The 21,909-nt window shown below is 37.6% G+C and overlaps 1 protein-coding gene across 5 annotated transcripts in view; it reads right to left on the bottom strand.

The window, feature by feature from the left end:
* Window positions 1–601: 601 nt before the first annotated feature.
* LOC128692714 (glycerophosphocholine phosphodiesterase GPCPD1) overlaps window positions 602–21,909 on the bottom strand; it is a 237,459-nt gene continuing 216,151 nt past the window's right edge. For all 5 annotated transcript variants that reach the window (XM_070090010.1, XM_070090014.1, XM_070090012.1 and 2 more), the window contains 3 exons: window positions 20,799–21,002; window positions 11,726–11,886; window positions 602–8,755 (listed from right to left, as the gene is read on the bottom strand). In XM_070090010.1, the coding sequence (XP_069946111.1) occupies window positions 8,410–8,755; window positions 11,726–11,886; window positions 20,799–21,002 (711 nt within the window). In that variant the 3' untranslated portion in view covers window positions 602–8,409. The remainder of the gene's footprint in view (window positions 8,756–11,725; window positions 11,887–20,798; window positions 21,003–21,909) is intronic.

The raw sequence follows: 21,909 nt of genomic DNA, 5'->3' as shown, positions 1-21,909 counted from the left end.
CACTGGTAGGAGATTCATTTGTAAAAACTTCCATTTGTGGCCACAGTGTGCTTATGCTAACCTTCCTATGGTGTATAAATATACCTAGTTGTATTAGTGGCATGCCAAAAAGCAAGGCCTTCCTATGCTAGATAAAACCCAGTCTTGGGCAAAATGTTGTATTAAAAGAATCCTCTGCTAGTGAAGTTGTTGGAGTTAGAGCAGCAATCCTTATCAAGGCAATTAATGTTGCTCTTTAGGTTATAGTAGGAATAGAAATAAATTAGATCACCCTTTTTTGCCAAGTTCTTAATGAAACTCAGTTTTTTAACTACTGTATTTGTATGATTATCAATAAAAAAACAATTTTCTAGCAATAGATTTTATTAATTTACAATTCTGAAATGTAAATAAAATGTGCTTGAAAAGCAAAAATTCTTTGGATAGGTAGGTTCAATGTGTGCTGGAACATTATACAGTTTAGCAGGTGGGTATTGATATGAGTGAATCTGTTAGGACAATAATTTTATTTAATTTCTCAAAGGATTATGGCCAGGTGCTCCATGCACACAAGAGGTAGAATATATCACAAGCCATTAAGACACCGATGATGAAGCAAACATGTAGGACCACAAATATTATGTAAGAGCATTACTGTTTTTTTTTTTTTTTTTTCTTGCCATATTTTATTACCAATAGTATTTAAGCACTCAACACCAGCATAATATAACCCAGTTTGCATGTATGCTTCATTACCAGTATCCTTGAGCATCTGAAAACTTATGATTCTTACACTATATTTAAACTAGCCAACTGCATAGATACGAATGTCACTTTCTTAGTTAACTCAGAATCCCTAGATTAATGCAAACTACTGTACATACAGTAAGGTAATTGAATGGCTCTCTCTCTTAAAGCACAACTATGAAAGCAAAGGGTCATCATACAGCAAAGGCCTAGCCCAGTTTTTCATAGTTAATAACAATCTATGTCTCATTCCCTACTAAATGGCTTGAAATGTGCACACCTGCACCAGAACTTATTTTCTTAATGTAAAATATAATAAAGCACATAATTTATTTTTTTGTTACATGCTCTTATGTCTGCAATTTTATGCAGTACTTAATTTTCTCATACTCTTCAAAAAAGGTACCTTAATGCCAGTGAAAAGGAGTTAACCACTCCTTAAGTAGATCAAATTTGATTGCCACCCATTCCCTATATGCTTCCCCTTCAAATGTAGGAATAAGTTCTATATTATCAAACATTTACATATCTTTTTGAACATAAGTCCCCTCAAGGAAGGTTCCTTGATGTTGGTGAGGGGCTCTTGATTTAGGGAATTGGATCTGTGCTCCAGTTCCCTGAATTAAGCCTGAATGCCTTCCACATCCCCCCCAGGCGCTGTATAATCCTCCGGGTTTAGCGCTTCCCCCTTGATTATAATAATAATAATAATTTGAACATAAGATATTACATGATTAGCAGAGATCAGAATGTTTAAAGTAAATTTTTTTATCTTAATGAGTTTCACTCCATTTACCTAAAACTATGATATAATATAGTTTGGTCATTTTACCATACCTAATGGTGCCTGTTTAATGTCAATGTTCCAGATAGTTTAACCCGTAAATGGTCCACACACATATATACGTTCACTACCCCAGTGCCCTGAATATTTTGAAAAATAAAAAAATAATTTTTTTAATGAAAATAAAGAGCACATTTTTCTAAATGTTATAGGATTAAAATAAAAAAATTAGGGTCAGTACTTACCGAGATATGAGGCTGCAAAACTGGCACTTAATGTTCACCTGACGGCAACACAGAGTCTTGCCGGTTCCAGAAGTGTTGCCGATATACCATTTTTTCTCATTTTTATATTATTTTTATGTTCTGATAATTACAATTTATTGTAGTTCTTGTCATTTCATAACCAATCTTTGTTCTGACACTAATATTAGATACTGAAATTGTACTCAAATTGTCACAAACACATTGACAGGTGGACATTTACACCTGCCTTGGTCATTTACTATTGTCTAGGAATATATACAAAGTATTTATAGGTCCCAGCAATGCTTTGGATACACGGGAGTATAGGAGGAAGAAGAAATTCCCTTGAAGCAATGTGTAAGACAAGTGTTCAGTGACAAGCATCCGGGAGGGCAGTGATAAGATCAGATATGAGATGAAATTTGATGGGCGCCAGCGAGGGTGCAGAGATAAGGGATGACATTTGATGAGCTCGTATCACTAATTGTCTGGCTGTCTTATTTCTCTTTCTGTGTCTCTGTCTCAGAAAGAGCCACTGTGAACCAACAGGTATTCTTGTGCATTATATCTACAAGCACTTTGGATTTTTTTAGGTTATCCTAGGTAATTTACACTATGTATAATTATATTTGTGTGTACCTGTGAGACAGACAAAGACAGACCCTAAACTTGGGGTTAACATCACTTTCCTCTTAAAAGGGGAATGTTAATATGGCATTACATCAGTGAATCTTTGGTGTTTGCCCCACTGTTTGCTCTAGCTGGCACTCAATATAACTGGCACTCCCACAAGGTACTAAGTGTTCCCAGATTTTTTAATATGGTGCACACCGAGTGTTAAGAAACATTCTATGTTGACCAGGCATCTCAGACCAATCGTGCCAAATTTGGAGGCAGGAAAAATAAAACGTATATTTATGTTTGGGGCGCTAGCGGTAAGAACGTATATATACGTTTGGACCGTTTATGGGTTAAGTTTCATACTAAATGTATTTTTTACAACCCAATAAATTTAATTTTCTGTCCAACTGTTTAGATACAACATTTATATTATTATTATAATCAAAAAGAAGCGCTAAGCCACAAGGGCTAAACAGCGCTGCTGCAACATTTATAACCTCACTGAACTGAATGCATAATTACATTGAGTGTCGCGACCCCTGCTTGCAAAACTTGCTTCCAGGGTCAGGTTAAAAAAAAATGAAATGACAATCTTTTTCTGAAGGTAAAGAAACCAAAAGTGTGAAATTTGATGGGAAACTTACGGAATTGTGCTCACGGCAATACGCATCGGCAATTTTGCCTGAGTTGAGCCCTATTTTCAGTTAATTCCCCTCAAGGAAGGTTCCTTGATGTTGGTGAGGGGCTCTTGATTTAGGGAATTGGATCTGTGCTCCAGTTCCCCGAATTAAGCCTGAATGCCTTCCACATCCCCCCCCCTCCCAGGCGCTGTATAATCCTCTGGGTTTAGCGCTTCCCCCTTGATTATAATAATAATTTCAGTTAATTCCATTGTTCCAGTCACCCAAACTCAGAGCTATTTCTCTAGTATTCCTTCTATTCCATTGAATGAGTACAAGAAACTATCCATTTACCTATTTCAATTACCTAGTAAAATGATCGTAAATCGGTAATTTGGCCAATTTCACACAAAATTCAACAATTTCCAATTTGAAAACAGTCAAAAATAAACACTGTAGATATTCCTGGCACTAAGTAAACATTTCCTCTCCTTGTTAGTCACATCTCCAGGTCCCCTTTATATTATGCTTGTTTTTCATTCACACAAAAAATAGAAAATTTACTTTTATGCAGACTGACTACTGCATTATTGTAATAATTGTATAAATAATGTCAGTGCATTTCTAAATGCATATTAGACTGGCCAGTTGGACACGACATTTGTACATTCCGGAATATCGGCAAAAATTGAACATCCCTACCTTGAGCTCAATTTCAAGCTACTTTCAGTCCAGAAACTAATCAAAATTATCTCTATTTCTGTAATATATCATCCATTCTATCAAATGAGACCAAGAAACCGAGACTTCAGCCATGAAAACCATATGAAAATACACAGCCAAGTTGCTGTTGTAAACCAAAGACACGATCGCAGTTTTTTTCTCGTGCTCTGCGTGCTGAAGGATTTTTTTTTATATAGTGCACACTTACAACAGACCCATTCTCTCATATCTAGGCCCAAATTTAAAGCTCAGCTAATCTGAGTGAGCAGAGTTCATGGCGTCGTACTACCTGACAAACACTGGCTTCAAAGCTGTGATACAACAGAACTGACACTGAAAGGATAATTATGTGCTACAGAAGCCATCTTGATACTTTAATTAGTTACATGAGATTCACTTAATATGCATTTTCTGTTTATTTAGCAATAACCAGTAAAAATGTCTTCCTTTCGTATGCTTATAAGAAATATACTTTAAAAACAAATCAGATGGAGAACTATTCAATATCCCTATAGATATTATTAAAGGCTACAATATCTTTAGTTCTGCTTTTTCATAAATCTAAGCCCAAATTTAGAAAATATACATGTATATGGGGAGGATAGCGGGAGCTAGACTGACCCTACCTTAACAAGCAGCCGGCAATCAAACTATCGTTACCACATACTCGCTCGCTACTCCTATCTGTTGAACTTTTCCCTCACACTAGCATATCGCAATATAAATGTCACCTCAAAAGTTGTGCCTCGATGCTGGTGAAGGACTTTCGATTCAAGAACCTAACCTACCTTGGATTGAACCTAATAGTTTCCCATGGCACTGTATAAATGTTCTATTCAAAAGTAATGTCTTGAAGCTGGTGAAGGACTTCATTACTAGAATTGGAGGAACCCTCTAATTACTTTGATCAAACCTGATCACCACACAGTCCTAATCTCGTAGGTTTAGTGCTTCCCCATCAACATAATATAGGATCCTTACGATTTTGGGCTCTCACTTGCTTGTAATAATGCAACATAAATAGAGCCAATTTCCATGGGGAAGTTGAACATAATTCTTCCTCCGTAAACTATGCCTGTCATAAGAGGCGACTAAAATGCCGGGCACAAGGGACTAGTAACCCCTTCTCCTGTATACATTATTAAATTTAAAGAGAAATTCATTTTAGGTCACCCTGCCTCAGTGGGATACAGCAGGTTTGTAGAGAGAAGCTAGGTAGTAAATATATTTTTAAAATGCACTTATCTGCTGGTTTCTGTATGATCCATGTGAATATTAGTTTGAGATTGGTCAAGAAAATGATTTCCAACATTTAATTTGAATGCCCTATTTTTTCTTCATCTTTTTAATTCATTTTTTTTTGAACAAGTTCCTTCATGCACATGGGCTGGAGTTACATATATTTAGTACAAGTTTATCAATTATTATAATCAAAAGAAGTGCTAAGCCACAAGGGCTATACAGCACAAATTTATCAAGATATGGGAGTTTAGCACTTAGTTTTGATTATAACTAATTATCAAGATATAGAATTTTTTTTAATCTAGATTTTTTCTTAATGATTTTTGGATTAAATATATTACTGATATAAAAATAGCCACAATTATATATTCTGAGCTGTATAGCCCTTGTGGCTTAGCACTTCTTTTTGATTATAATAATAATATATATTCTGAAAACTAGCTAATAATAGTTTTCCCCTCCAAAAAAATTTAGATTGTAGGGAATACCCTGTGCCTCTTTTTTTTTATTGGACAAGAGTAATCACTGTAGTATCATTAAAAATCATTTACAGAACTATATTACTTAGTCATTATACCACTGTAATTAAAATAATAGTTTATAGGTACAGTATATGTATGGTCTTTAACCCTTTGACTGTTTACGCTGTATAAATACGTCTTAAGCGCCACTGTTTCTGAAGTATTTATACGCATAAATTCTAGGGGCTTCAAATCAAGCAGGAGAAAGCTGGTAGGCCCACATGTGAGAGAATGGGTCTCCATGGTCAGTGTGCACCATATGAAAAAAATCGGGGAGCCAGTGGTGCATTGTGGGAATGCCATTTCAGTCCTCCTTTTTCAGCATGCTTAGGGGTAAGAAATATGTGACTCCCCAGCAAATCTGGGACTCTTCTCTTCCCAAGTGATGTTCTAACACAGATGGAAGTGTCAGTGAAGATCAATTTCATGATTTCCAGGAGTTTGAGACCAAAAGCAATGGAGGAGGAGGATGATGATGTAATAATATTGTTCCCTTGAAGCAAGAAAAAAAAAAGTCCACCCCATGACAGTGACAAGATAAGGGTAGATAACATCTGACGTTTGATGAGCGTAAACGAGGGTGCAGCTGATAAGAAAAGATTGATGACCATCGCCCTCACTTTGTTTTTGCTGGTGCACAAACATTTCTGTATCTCTCTGTCTCAGAGAGAGCCACAAGACTGTGTCATCACCTTTACTCACATCTTCAAGCCAAGTATAGCACTTTGTCTGGATTTTTTGGGTTATCCTAGGTAATTTACACTATGTATACTTGTATTTATGTGTACCTGTGAGACAGACAGATAGAGATAGAATGGAGGGGAAGCAGCATCCGACCCCATTGTTTTGACAGCTGCCAACTGCTGACTCAAAACAATTATAAGCCACACACTCGCACACAAGACAAGCTTGCTGAATGAAGATAATAGCAGTTATATGAAAATATCTAGTGACTATATATGTGTATATATATTATAGAAAGCAGAAGGAAGGAATGATGACACATGACCATTTACCTAGGATAACTACATAACACAACTGCCTGCTAATACTTTGAAGAAAACTGCTCAGAGGTGTTGTTTTGTTTTTGCACATAAAAAAAAAAAAGTCCACAAAAATGCACACACTGGTTTTGTGTGTGAAGTGTAAAACACCATTGTGTATGAAAACATGTTTCAAAGAGTTCCACAAGCTGCAGAACTTCTAGGAATATGTTCGGTGACTGTACATTGGTATATGTATTATAGAACAATAGTAATAAAAAATTTTTTATATTTGTTTTTGTAAACAAGATAGATAATTATGTTTGTGCTTATTGTGTTGTATACAACGAGTGTATATATGTACATTGCACCTTACTTTGGTCTCACAGGCCACATAAGTTATGTGAAAAAATAAAAGTGAAAAAAAAAAAAAAAACTTCAAATACAAGTAAACCAAAGTTTACCGGGTGAGCGGCAGTCACCACTGTTGCCATACGCGGCTCATTTTCTGCAAACTTCACGCCTCTATATTTTGGTAAGTACTGATGGCAAAGAATTTTTTTTGGACTAAAACACTCAAAAAAATAATCAACATTTTCACGTGCTGTTGGAGTGTGAGCAAAGTAACATTTATGAAGGGATTCAGGGAAAGCGGCAGGCCGGACTTGAGTCCTGGAGATGGGAAGTACAGTACCTGCACTCTGAAGGAGGGGTGTTAATGTTGCAGTTTAAAAACTGTAGTGTAAAGCACCCTTCTGGCAAGACAGTGATGGAGTGAATGATGGTGAAAGTTTTTCTTTTTCGGGCCACCCTGCCTTGGTGGGAATCGGCCGGTGTGATAATAAAAAAAAAAAAAAATTTTCATGAGAAAAAAATAATTATTTTTTTCGATTTTGCAACATAGAATGACAGTTTCAGAAAGGGGCCTGCGACAGTCAAAGGGTTAATCCATGAACTGGATATTCAGTACACTGTTAATATGTATGGAATGACAGATCAGTGACCATGTCCAGTGTAGACTATTTAAAACAATCTACTAATTACATTGGTAATTATCCTCATTAACAATTGTTAAATAATATATATGTGGAAAATAATACAGTAGTTAAATTTAAGTCATTAAAATGTATAAAAAAATAATAGATACATATTTAGACAACAGATCAGTATATGTGATCAAAGCACAGCCTTGTATTCTTGTCCTCTAAATTCAAAGGTTTTACATATCATTTACCAATCCAAGGCATATATTCAATCAAACTCTTAGTTTCATTATAAGTTCATATTCATTCACACTCATTATCAAGACACTAGGCTTATATATTCATTCACACTCATCAGACACATTGTAAAACCAGGATTACATTCAGTCATACCTTATTAAGAAACATATTCAGTCGCACTTATCAAGAAATTAGACCTAAATTCAGCCACTTATTATGAAACTGAGTCTTTACTGGTATGTTTTATCACAAATTGGCTTCATCAGCACATAAAATATAACAGAAATACACATCTTGTTTAGTATACTCAGGGTGGATGATCATGTGGCGAGTGGGTGAAGCCCACAAGATCAGAGTAGGAAAGAACCTTGAATTTCTTATTCAACACTGACTTTACGCACCTCACCCACCCAGCATGGGACTACCTGGTCTGAATGTGCTATAAAAGATGTAATTTTCTGTTATACTTTATGTACTTGATAAAGCATATTTGGGGTGAAACACCGTACCCATAAAGATTCCTGTGCCATCACTGTTTTACAATATTGTCAGCACTAGGCCATTTCTCTGAAAACTAGGTCTATATTCAGTCACACTTATCAACAAACTAGACCTCTGTTCAATCACACTTATCAAAAAACTAGGCCTATATTCATACTTATGAAACTAGGCTTAATTCAATAACACTTATCACAAAAATTATACAAGGCGTTTTTCATTTTTATTCACTCGTCAAGATACCACTGAAAGATGTAGGCTTGCAGTGGCTACACTGACAGTGATCACCATTACACTCAACTTTGTCCATGCAGTGGCTAGATGTTGTGGCAATGTTTTGTGTCCCATTTAAAGAAGCTGGTTTACCAAAGTCACTTTCACTTGCAAGGGGAGCTGCCATTTCACTAAAGTTGGCCATGCCACCAGTAGACTGAAGACACACACTAGTGCTGCTTTTTGTGATTACTGCACCTTCTGCCTGTGAAGCATTCATCATTTCTTCTTCAGCTTCTCTTTCTTCACAGAGAAAAATGCTCTCTTTCTTCACCTTAGTGTTATACTCATCAATCCTGGAAATATTTTTTTTCTTTGAATATTCTACATAACTTCATTATAACATATGTTTGACAATATAGCTCACAAGGAAACATGATAATCCAAGCTTTCCCTTCTCTCTCAAGATATTCCTGAAGATAAATTGAAATAAATATCCTGAAGATGTTTTCCTCTTTCCTTATGGGAATTTATAAAATATATTTAGTATATTGAAACATGAATTCTAGCTGCTTTTTTTACTTTTACAATTTACAAATAAATGTGAGCACTCTTTAAATGAATAAAATAAATACACAAAGTATCATGGTATTTCATCTGGAAAAAAAAAAGATAAAATGATTTATTTAAAAATATGTTAGGGTATGTAGGGTAAAAGTAGGCCTTAGACAGGGATGTGTGATGTCACCATGGGCGCTTAACATATAGATAATAATAATACTAATACATGGTATACAAGCCTAGCTGATATCAATGATATACTACTACAGTGGAACCTTGGTTTTCATTTGCCCTGGTTTTCGTTGAATTCGGTTTTCGACAACATTTTTCATAAAAATTTTGTCCCAGTTTTCATTCATCACCTCTGTTTTCGTCGGTCTGCCGTACTGAACGTGTCCGCCTGCCCATGCCCACACAAAGCATCCTACGTGTTCTAAGTCAAGTCTGGCTTTGTTTCTCGTCGAGTGAGCATTACCATGTGAGTTCATATGAAACATTTCGTAATAATCCATTGTTTTTTGTGCTTGTTTATTGAGTGCGACTGCTAAATAAGCCACCATGGGGCCAAAGAAAGTTCCGAGTGCCAGCCCTTTGATAAAGAAGGCAAAAAACACGATAGAATTCAATTGTGGCCAGAATATGTCCAAGAGAAGGATTTTGAAGGGTTTGAGGCTGACCCTGACACCCCTATGCCTATTGTGGGTTAGGGGAAGTCCATGGGGTTGGATGTGAGTGACCAGGATGTGGAAGAGTTGGTGGATGACCACAGGGAAGAGCTAACCACCGAAGAGCTGCAATCCTTTCAACTGGAACAGCAACAGATCGCAGCTGAGGAAATTGCTTCAGAGGAGGAGGAAGAGAGAGGGGAGAATGTACCTTCTTCAGTGATTAAGGACATGTATGGAAAGCAGAGCGAGTTGCAAAGTTTTGTGGAGAAATATCACCCTAACAAAGCTGTTGCAAGCCATGTCTGCAACATGTTAAATGACAATGCCTTGTCCCAGTTTAAGCAAATCTTAGAGATGCCAGAAACAGACCTCTCTGGATAGATTTTTTGTGCAACAGGGGTCCAGTGCCAGTAAAAGACAAAGACAGGAAGTAACCTTGGACAGGGACTTGATACCTGAAGTCCTTATGGAGGGGGATTCCCCTTTCAACCAATAACCTCTCCTCCTCCCTCTCCCCTCCTCACATCTTCCATACACCAACAAGTCTTCAATAAAGGTAAAAGTGATATTAAATGTTCGTTTATCCATTTCACTAGTCCTTTATATTTATTTTTCATTGTTTTCTGTATGTAAAACTATAGTTATTCTCTATGAAATGTATTTTTTGTTAATACTTTTGGGTGTCTGGAATGGATTAATTGGATTTACATTATTTCTTATGGGAAATGTTGCTTCAGTTTTCATTGAATTCGGTTTTGTTTGACTTTCTGGAATGAATTAATGATGAAAACCAAGGTTCCACTGTATATAGAAAGCCACTTGTTATACCTGGAGTGGGTTTTGTGGGTCAACACCCACGTGGCTCGGTCTGTGACCAGGCCTCATGCAGAGCATTTCGGGCAAATTAGGTCAGTTTTGTCCCAAGATGCAACCCACACCAGTTGACTAACTCCCAGGTACCCATTTTACTGATGGGTGAATATAGACAACCTGTGTAAAGAAACTTGCCCAATGTTTCTACCCTTGCTGGGAATCGAACCCAGAGATTTAGCCACCAGGCTGAATACAGAAAAAACCTAAGGTGATGAAAATAACAAAAAGTTTAGGTAATGAAAGACTGGACATCAGATTGGAAGGTGGAATGGAGGAACTGAATGTGTATACATTGGGAGTGGACATATTTGCAGGTGGGTCTATGAAAGATGAGGGAAACCACAGAAGAGATGGGGGCAAAAAGATAGTGGTGTGTTAGGGCATCTGCAGAGAGAGATTTATCTATGGAGGCAAAAAGAGGAAAATACCAGAGTGTAGAGGTACCAACCATTTTATATAGGTGTGAGGCATGGGGCTTTAAGTGTTGCAGCAAGGATGAGGCTGGAGGCAGTAGAAATGCCATGTTTGAGAGCAATATGTGGGGTGAATATTATGCAGAGAATTCAGTGTTGAAATTACAAGTGGAGGGTTATAAAAGTATGATTCAGAAGGCTAAGGTAATCTTGATGTGGTTTGGGATTTAAAGAGGATGTGCAGGACAAGTGTATAATTCTAAAGTGGAATGAAGTGTAGAGGTCATCCCAGGAAGGGTTGGAGAGAGGGGTGTGTGTAAAAAAAAAAATATGAGTAATGGGGCTTGAGCATCCAGCAGGACTGTCTGAGCACATTAGATTGGAGTGAATGGAAATGAATGTTTTTATGGCCTGACGTGCTGTTGGAGTATGAGCCAAGTAACATCAAGGGATTCAAAGTAAACCAGTTTCACAGATCTGAGTCCTGCAGGTGAAAAGTACAATGCATGCACTCTGAAGGAAGGGGGAAAGGATGTTTCAATTTGGAGGGTCATTTGAATTGTGATGTTTGAGTACTTTCTGGCAAGACAGCTATCTGAATGAGTGATAATAAATGTGTTGCATGTTTTGGGTTGCCCTACTCCCATTGAGAGATGGCTGGTGTTAAAAAAAAAACATACTGTTTCTTTAAACATTTTTTTTTTTTCAAGTTTTGAGGGCCAAAATGAAGTTTCTAATTATTTGCAGAATCAGATTTTAAACTTAAGTGCACTTCACTGTGGTAGGACAAAAACAAGAAGTAATGCCTTACTTGTCATAGATAATGCCATGAAGCCCAGCCTTCTTGAGGAACTTTATATTCTCCTGGTCATTATTGTCATCACCCCAGCAAAACACAATCAAGTTGTTATCTAATGCTATTTTCATCTGGGTATGGTCACGCATCAAGTCTTCAGTGTGAACGTTAATACCCTGGGAAGAATAGAAAGCATGTCATTCAACATGTTTTGGAAATACAGTAAACTCTCAATATAACAGGGTAATAGTGGCATTGTCCAAGTGTCTGTTAAATCAGAATGTTAAAATTAGCAATAAAAAGCACTAAAGTACTCTGCTGTATACCTAATATAACACAGTATGAACAGTTTACAGATATACTGAAATTAACATTGAAAATACAAGAGTTAAAAGTACAATTTACCCAGTGGATTTGTAAGCATGTTATATAGGGTCTGTTATATCAAGGGTTTACTGTATTTTAATGCATGTTTTTAAAAACTTCACATTTAAAAATCTTACTGAAAGAAATATCACAGTCCACAGCCACAAGGAAACTTAAGATGTTTGAAAGAAAAATCAAAACCCCCATCAATGAAAAACATTTTATCAGTGTTATTATTGTGACCAGAAGCTTCCCAACACATGAAGCCAATACAGCCTCTCCTCACTTAATGAGGGAGTCTGTTCCTGACACCACGTCGTTAAACGAATTCGTTGCTAAGCGAGGAGCATACCATAATGGTAGCGAGTTTGTGTCAACCATCTTTGATATTGTTTTAATGTCATCTTTGCACATTTAAAACATTTCTGCTATATTTTTAAATGTTTATACAGTTGTGTACTGTATACTTAAATAAACAGAACAGAGGAAATCAGCTCTAATATACATTATTTAGGTATGAATACTGGTTGGTCAGAGAGCCTGTCCTAAGTCCGAGGTATCGGTAAATGAGTGTATCGCTAAGTGAGGCGAGGCTGTATTGCTTCCTGACCACACTGAGTCTTCAAACACTGTTCTTAACACTATTAAACAACATAGCAAATAATGAGCACAAAAAATACACACTCAAGTGACAATCAAAAACTTATACTTAATGTAGAGAAGGCCTAATGAGTATCCGAAGTGGTCTGGGCAAAGGATGTTTCTGATAATAAAGTTTTAGAGATAAAATCATACACATTCCACTCAAAAAGCTTGGAGGATTCATCCAAACAAAAAAAAAAAAAAAAACATGTAATAAAGTTGGTAGAATTACCGACAATATGTAAAGTAAAAGGACACAAGTGCAACTAATGTGACATTTTATTGTGGCAACGTTTTGCTCTCCAGGAGCTTTATCAAGCCATTACTCATGTACGAATTAATTGCTCTACCATATTGTATTACTACTACCACTACAACTTTTGTCACTACTACTACTACCACTAGTATTGCACCTCACTCTGAGCCTATATATACCCTCTGTGTCCATGTATTGTTTGTAATGGCTTGATAAAGCTCCTGGAGAGTGAAACGTTGCCACAATAAAATGTCACATTAGTTGCACTTGTGTCCTTTTACTTTACATACAAAAAAAAACATGCATTGTAAACCAAGTTTTATATAGTAAATGGAAGAAAGGTCCTACAACTATTTGTGTTGTACACAGTGTTTATCCTAAACCTTACAGTATAAAATACAGTGCTAACAGCATAAAAAGTAAAGTAAAACATGAAATACCAAAATAAAACAATAAAGTAAAGTCATTACAAAAATGTGATGTTGATATTCAGTAGTAAAGTTCGACTTACGACCATTTCGACTTACGACCGGTTTCTCGGAACCGAACTCGGTCGTAAGTCGTATGGTAGGTGTATTTACAAAGTGCTTTGCAAGAAACAAAATATGATAATAGAACATATACAGTGGGCCCCCCGCCTAACGTTGGCATCACATAACGTTAAATCCGCCAAGCGTTACATTTTATTGCTAAAATTTTGCCTCGCATAGCGATAAAAAACTCGCTCAACGCGATTTGTCCGAGACGCGTCTATGTGCGGCCTGAGCCAGCCTCACATGTTCCGCCGGTGGCATTGTTTACAAGCCAGCCTCCGCGGTAACATCCAAGCATACAATTGGAACATTTCGTATTATTACAGCATTTTTAGTGATTTCACCTGAAAAATAAGTGACCATGGGCCCCAAGAAAGCTTCTAGTGCCAACCCTACAGGAATAAGGGTGAGAATTACTATGGAGATGAAGAAAGAGGTCATTGCTAAGTATGAAAGTGGAGTACGTGTCTCCGAGCTGGCCAGGTTGTATAGTAAACCCCAATCAACCATCGCTACTATTGTGTCCAAGAAAATGGCAATCAAGGAAGCTGTTCTTGCCAAAGGTGCAACTTTGTTTTCGAAACAGAGATCGCAAGTGATAGAAGATGTTGAGACTTCGGTGTGGATAAACGAAAAACAGATAGCAGGAGATAGCATCTCTCAAGTGATCATAAGTGAAAAGGTTAGGAAGTTGCATCAGGATTTAATTAGATAAATGCCTGCAACTAGTGATGATGTGAGCGAATTTAAGGCCAGCAAAGGTTGGTTTGAGAGATTTAAGAAGCGTAGTGGCATACATAGTGTGATAAGGCATGGTGAGGCTGCCAGTTCGGACCACAAAGCAGCTGAAAAATATGTGCAGGAATTCAAGGAGTACATAGACAGTGAAGGACTGAAACCTGAACAAGTGTTTAATTGTGACGAAACAGGCCTGTTTTGGAAGAAATGCCAAGCAGGACCTACATTACTCAGGAGGAAAAGGCACTTCCAGGACATAAGCCTATGAAAGACAGGCTTACTCTGTTAATGTGTGCCAATGCTAGTGGTGATTGCAAAGTGAAGCCTTTATTAGTGTATCACTCTGAAACTCCCAGAGCGTTCAGGCAAAAGAATATCCTCAAGGCTAATTTGTGTGTGCTGTGGAGGGCAAACAGTAAGGCATGGGTCACTAGGGACTTTTTCTATGACTGGATACACCAAGCATTTGCCCCCACTGTGAAAAATTACCTAATTGAAAAGAAATTAGACCTTAAGTGCCTCCTGGTGTTAGACAATGCCCCTGGTCATCCTACAGACTTGGCAGAGCGACTTTGTGGGGACATGAGCTTCATTAAGGTCAAGTTTTTGCCTCCTAATACCACTCCTCTCCTGCAGCCCATGGACCAGCAGGTCATTTCAAACTTCAAAAAACTGTACACAAAAGCTCTGTTTGAAAGGTGCTTTGTAGTGACCTCAGAAACTCAATTGACTCTAAGAGAGTTTTGGAGAGATCACTTTAATATCCTCAATTGTGTAAACCTTATAGGTAAGGCTTGGGAGGGAGTCACTAAGAGGACCTTGAACTCTGCTTGGAAGAAACTGTGGCCAGAATGTGTAGACAAAAGGGATTTTGAAGGATTTGAGGCTAGCCCTGAGAGGCATATGCCAGTTGAGGAATGAATTGTAGCATTGGGGAAGTCCTTGGGGTTGGAGGTTAGTGGGGAGGATGTGGAAGAGTTGGTGGAGGAGGACAATGAAGAACTAACCACTGATGAGCTGCTAGATCAACTTCAACAGCAAGAGGCCACACCTGAGGAAAATGCTTCGGAGGAGGGTAGAGAGAAATTGAAGAAGTTGCCTACTTCAAAGAATAAGGAAATCTGTGCAAAGTGGCTTGAAGTGCAAACCTTTATGGATGAAAATCACCCTCAGACAGCTGTTGCAAGCCGTGTTGGCAACCTGTACACTGACAGTGTTGTGAACCACTTTAGGAAAGTCATAAAGGAACGAGAGGTACAGACCTCAATGGACAGATATGTTGTGCGACAGAAGTCCAGTGACTCTGAAGCTGGTCCTAGTGGCATTAAAAGAAGAAGGGAAGTAACCCCGGAAAAGGACTTGACACCTCAAGCCCTAATGGAAGGGGATTCCCCTTCTAAACACTAAGACCATCAACATTCTCCCCTCCTCCCATCCCATCAATCATCACCAGATCTTCAATAAAGGTAAGTGTCATGTAACTGTGCATGTCTTCTTCAGTTTGTGTGTATTAAAATTAATATTAGTTGTGGTAAAAAAATTTTTTTTGTTCATACTTTGGGGGTGTCAGGAACAGATTAATTTGATCTCCATTATTTCTTATGGGGAAAATTCATTCGCCTAACGATAATTTCGCCTAACATTGAGCTCTCGGGAACGGATTAATAGAGTTATGCGAGGGTCCACTGTAAATATAAGATTACTCATTACATTACATTACATAAGATGGACACTTTTATAAATGGACTAAGTCTTCATCATCAGGTATTTGTCCATTAATGTTACTATCATGGAAAATAAATTTCATAATTTTAATTCAATAGACTTTTGGTTACCCCTGGATACCCCTCTTCCCTCATATTGGTCCCATACAACAAGGGTTCACTTATCTTTTCAGTACTTTGGGTTATTACAACATTTTTAAGTATGAAAAAATATGAAGAACTCCAAGACTATCAACAAATCATTAGACCTCTTATTACACTAGTAATGGAGTATGTAACAAGGGATGTGCTGGCACTCTCATAATCAGTTGTGACTAAGGTTGAGATTCAGACATGGGTAAATACTAGGTATGTGACAAAATATTGGTATTGGTGGGTATCGATGCCATCAAGGCATTGATCATCGTCTAGAGTTGAGTATTGGTATGGGCAAAATATTTAGTACCATCATATCCTTAGTAGATACACAAGTCTCATGACACTAGTGGACTTTTGTTGGCAAATCTTATTCTACAGCCATTGGTTCATAAAGGCAGCAATAGTATATACTGGCTCAGGTTTTCTCAGTCTCCATTTGAGAGGTGCTGAGTCTTTGCATAAGATTTGACATGTCCATCTTTCCACTGGGGTACCCATACACTGTCCATACATTTCACTCTCAGGAATATTCTGTAGGCAAAACAACAGTCATCTTGACCAGATATCAACAATGAGTTTTTTTTTTTTTTTAGACTGCTTTATTCATTTCACTCTTGCTGTTTCTTGCATTCCCATCCTACGAACTTCTCATTATTTTATCTACAATATCTCAAAATATAATACCTGTTAGAAGTCTATGAAGAGTTCAGTGATCTAATTAGAATTTAATGTATGGTCCTGGCAACAGTTATAGCATATCTCTGTACGTATGTAACTTGGGTTTTGTTTGCCCAGTTAGCCTTCCATTTTTTCTCTTTTCAAAGTATTGCACTGTACCTGTCCTTCCTTGGTGCAGTAGAGGATCTGGCAGTACCTCCACAGTACATGGGTCCCAGAAGCACACCCATGGTGCACAGGTAACAACCCATGGTTGTTTGATTGGTTTATTAACCCCTTCAGGGTCCAAGGCTCAAATCTGAAGTGGGTGCCCCAGTGTCCAAGAATTTTCAAAAAGAAAATTTGTTATTTTTTCTTATGAAATAGTAGAGAATCTTTTTGTGAAGGTAATAAAACAAAAAGTACGAAATTTGATGGAAAACTGACGAAATTATGCTCTTGCGAATTTTGATGTGTCAGCGATATTTACGAATCGGCGATTTTGCCGACTTTGACTCCCATTTTAGGCCAATTACATTATTCCAGTCAACCAAATTCTTAGCTATTTCACTAGTATTACTTCTATTCTATCGATTGAGCACAAGAAATCGCCAAGTCAACTGTTTCAACTACAAATTAAAGTGATCGGAAATTGTTAATTTGGCCAATTTAACACAAAGTTCAAAATATTCCAATTTCAAAATAGGGTCCAGAATAAACAATGTAGGTATTCCTGGAACTAAACTAACATTTTTTCTGTTCATTAGTTACGTTTTGAGGCTTTACAAATAAATTCCATTTTGATTTTTTATTCACATAATGAATTTTTATTCACACCAAAAAATAGAAGATTTACTGTTATGCAATACTGTAATAATTGTATAAATATCATCACCATATTTGTGAATGCATATTAGACCCACCAGCTGGCGTGTATTAGACGTGTGAGGTCGTTTGTTTACTCTTGAATATCGGCAAAAATTTAACATTTCTGCTACCTTGAGCTCAGTTTCAAGCCATTTCCAGTGCTAAAACCAATCAAAATCATCTCTATTTCTGTAATATGTCTTCCATTCTATCAAATGAGACCAAGAAATCGCAAATAGAACTATAAAAAACATACGAAAAAACACTGCAAAGTCGCTGTTTTAATCGAAAAATCATGATTTCAGTTTTTTTCTCTCATTATACACAGCGTGCTGCAGGATCTGTTTTATGTGGTGCACACATACCACATAGATGTATTCTCTCATATCTAGGCCCAAATGTACCACTCACAGTTTATCAGAGTGAGCTGAGCTCATGACGTAGATCTACGGTTTGGACCCTGAACGTAAAGCCGTAGATCTATGGGACGGACCCTCAAAGGGTTAAATTTATGAGGCCTATTACTACACGAGAGTCATTTCAAGCTTCATGTCAGCTGTGCACATGTCTACAATACTTTAATCCTAAATATAGGTATTAAAGTAAGTGCATATGTCCTTAGTTATACACCCTTTATATGTATACACTGCCGTTCTTGGTATTTACACATCAAGAGATACAGCAAATCCACTTACAGAAGCCACATTACATAGTATCATTTTGTGTAAATGTGATTAAACAAGTGTATCCAAAATTTTGCAGAATGCGAAAAAAAAACCTTGATAATACTCACAGTAACTGAAATATTAAGCAACATGTGAAATGTGGGATTTCCTCAAATCTGCTAGCAGTGGCCACAGCCTCTCATTGTTGTTGCTAAGTGTCAGCATGTCATGGTTACAAGACAGCACTGTTTACAGTAACTAGTAATTTTTTATGACTTATGAATACTTAATTTATAAAAAAAAAAAACCCACAAGTATTAGTATTAAAAGTTTGCAGAGAATATTTAGTGTCTCAATAACAAGAATCTGTGAAAATTCACCAGAAGACTATTCAGATTATTAACCCTGAAGGTTAGTATTCCAGCACATATACGGAGTACAGTGGACCCCCGCTTAACGATCACCTCCAAATGCGACCAATTATGTAAGTGTATTTATGTAAGTGCGTTTGTACGTGTATGTTTGGGGGTCTGAAATGGACTAATCTACTTCACAATATTCCTTATGGGAAAAAATTCGGTCAGTACTGGCACCTGAACATACTACTGGAATGAAAAAGTTCGTTAACCGGGGGTCCACTGTACATTACCATAATTGCACTTAATTATGCATTCCTGTTTTTTCACAGTGATTTATCTACTTGAGCTGGATTTCTACATTTCCTGAATGAGTTTGGCGAGTGATAACAGGGTGAATAAGTGTTTAAAAAAGAAAACTGTAGTAGAGGTACAGTGTACATCCTCATTCAGGTTCTGCCAAGATATCAGTTAATTGCCCTAACTTGCAATATATTCTATACTCTCGACCAATGATTCTCAACCAGGGGTAAATTTATCCCTTGGAGGTAAAAAATTACATGGCAAGGGGTAAATATTTTTGTGCAAAACTTGAATAATTTATTTTTTTTCTGACCTTCTTGTTTTTCTGTCCCTTTATAATGATGATAATTTTTTTTTATGGAAGGGGGTAAATGGAGAAATACATCAAGCCAAGGGAGTTAATGATGGAGGAAAAGTTGAGAATTCCTGCTCTAGACTCTAGGTGTGAAGAATCTCTACACCATGCTAGGTAAAGAAAAATGGTGCTTATTTTAGTGATAGGATGATACCAAACCTCTTGCAGTTACTGATATCAGCAAAAGTAACCAATATCATCAAAATCAGCTGATACCACTAATACAGATACTCAAATTTAAGCCAATAATGATACTTTAAAACAGCCCTAGTTTATTTGGCTTAAAAAATGAGAAAGATGTATAGTGAAGTGTCCTGCCAGCTGCTACCTCTTGTTATATTATAAACATGGAAGTAATATTTTGAGAAAGGTGTAAGCTTGCTATTTTCCAGCTGACTGACTGGTCCAGCCAAAGCTTGTGATGATGAGTACTTACTCCTCATCCACTAAACATGATATCAGTCCCTTTATACAGAGATCATACAAATTGAAGCTAATAGAGACAATTCAGATATGTAGTTAAGAGTCAGCTATGTAAATCTGTGAGCACTAAAAAACCATCAACTGGTCAAGATGGGAGTTGTGCAAAGGATTTTTTTTTTAATTAAACATAAACTAGATAAATCAGCACTATTGTGCTACCCTATTCAAAGCTAACTATGTTTCCCTGTCACATTCCATCATGCAGGATGGAATGTTACAAGGTGTTGAAATTTATCAGCCTGACCTAGGAGACTTAAATAGGGTAACGATGCAAGTGTCAAGATTCCTTCAATCGTTCATCAGCTGCAGGTGCTTCAAAAGTTTCATTCCAGCATTGCTGGAGTTGCTATCACTTGGGAATTTTTATCTCACAAGACAGCCTAACCAATACACAGAAGACAGAATTTCTGAAGAGATCTTCATTATCACAGAGTTAGGGCAAGAGAAATTCTACATAGGAGGCAGAGGAAAGACAGGGACAGAGGGTAGAAGAGGAATAGGAATATCATAATACAGCATATTCAACTACATATACTGAACATCAGAGGAAGTGCCTATCTCAGGACACTACAATGAAAATGTTTTGGCATCTTGAAGAAGGTCATGTAATGTTGCCAAACATCATATGAATGACATCTACTGCATAAACCATCCTGGATAAGTACTGTAATGTGCAAGTTGAAGTTTCACAGTACCAGGAAATTACGAACTGTGAAGGAGGCAGTGAAAGTACAAACACATACTGGTTGGCCAAGTGACATGAGCTATTAGATACCAACAAAGCTGTGGAAGGCTCACAATCAGCCATTCAAATTTCACCTTATTCCTAAGCACCACTTGTTGCCAGTGTAATGTAAGTTCATTATATCCTTCACCCCGTCTGAGTACCTTAAGTCTTACTAGACATCAATTAAAGCATAAGTAAAAAAAATATGTAAGCACTAACAGTATACAAATGGGAGGAAGAGAAGGAGCAAGTAAAGTGAGAAGGATGGCAATACTCACCAAAATGTCAGCATTGACAGCATACAAAATTGCATGAGGGATGGAAGATGTGCGTTGGTCCTCATAAGGTGGCCACACTTCCGATATCCCCTGAGTAAGGAACATAACAGGGTAGCGATTCTGCTTGAGGCGAAGCATTGTGCAGATGTCTGGGTGAAAACAAGAGAAAACTATTTTTCTCTTGCCAGAGTGCTCCAAAATCATCTGGTGAGAGAAACGCTTTGACAATAAATCACATAAAAACAACATGAAGGAGGATTCCCATACAGTACTAGTTAATTGTGCTCGGACTGTAGGGAAATGAATGGAGAAGCTATAGTGACTACCATAATCTGTATAAACTCAATGGACATCAGGGTTAAAAATCTATCTGAACCCCCCCACACCCAGATACACACAAAATATGAGGTACTCTAAGGGGAGAAATCGGCCGGTCAAACTGATTTTCAAGACAGAAACTATGTGGAACAGGATCCTGCAAGAGAAACCATGGCTGAGGGAAACAACATACAAGAGAATGTTCCTAGACTGTAACAGAACGAGAACAGAACAACAGCAACCGAGAGAGAGGACACAGAAACGAAAGGGGCTACAAGGAGAGATGAGGATAGAGGTGGCAGAAGACAACCAGAGTGCACACACACACACACACACAAAACCATTCTCAAAACCCCTCAGCCAGACACACTATCCCAATACAAACCACAATCCACACTCACAGCCCCCACCCCACACTATGCAGTAGAATCCCACAGCATCCTGCCAGGTCTTCCACTCCCCCAACCTCCACAACCCCCCCAGAACACAGTGAGAGGAAACTGAAGGTATGGTACACTAATGCTGATGGAATAACGAACAAGTGGGAGGAGTGGCATAAAAGAGTCAAAGAGGCATCACCAGACATCATAGCTGTCACAGAAACCAAGCTCACAGGAATGATAATAGATGCCATCTTTCCAATGGGTTATCAGATCCTGAGGAAAGACAGAGATGGGGTGGAGGAGTGGCACTATTCATCAAAAACCAATGGGATTTTGAGGAGCTGGAGAGAGGAGGTTGAGAAGCAAGAGACTACATAATAGGAACGATTCAGTCTGGAGGTCCCAAGTTG

The sequence above is a fragment of the Cherax quadricarinatus genome, chromosome 30, assembly GCF_038502225.1.
Source record: "Cherax quadricarinatus isolate ZL_2023a chromosome 30, ASM3850222v1, whole genome shotgun sequence".
Lineage (NCBI taxonomy): Eukaryota > Metazoa > Arthropoda > Malacostraca > Decapoda > Parastacidae > Cherax > Cherax quadricarinatus.
The sequence above is the reverse complement of the archived record's forward strand: the minus strand, read 5'-3'. Positions and strand labels throughout refer to the sequence as shown.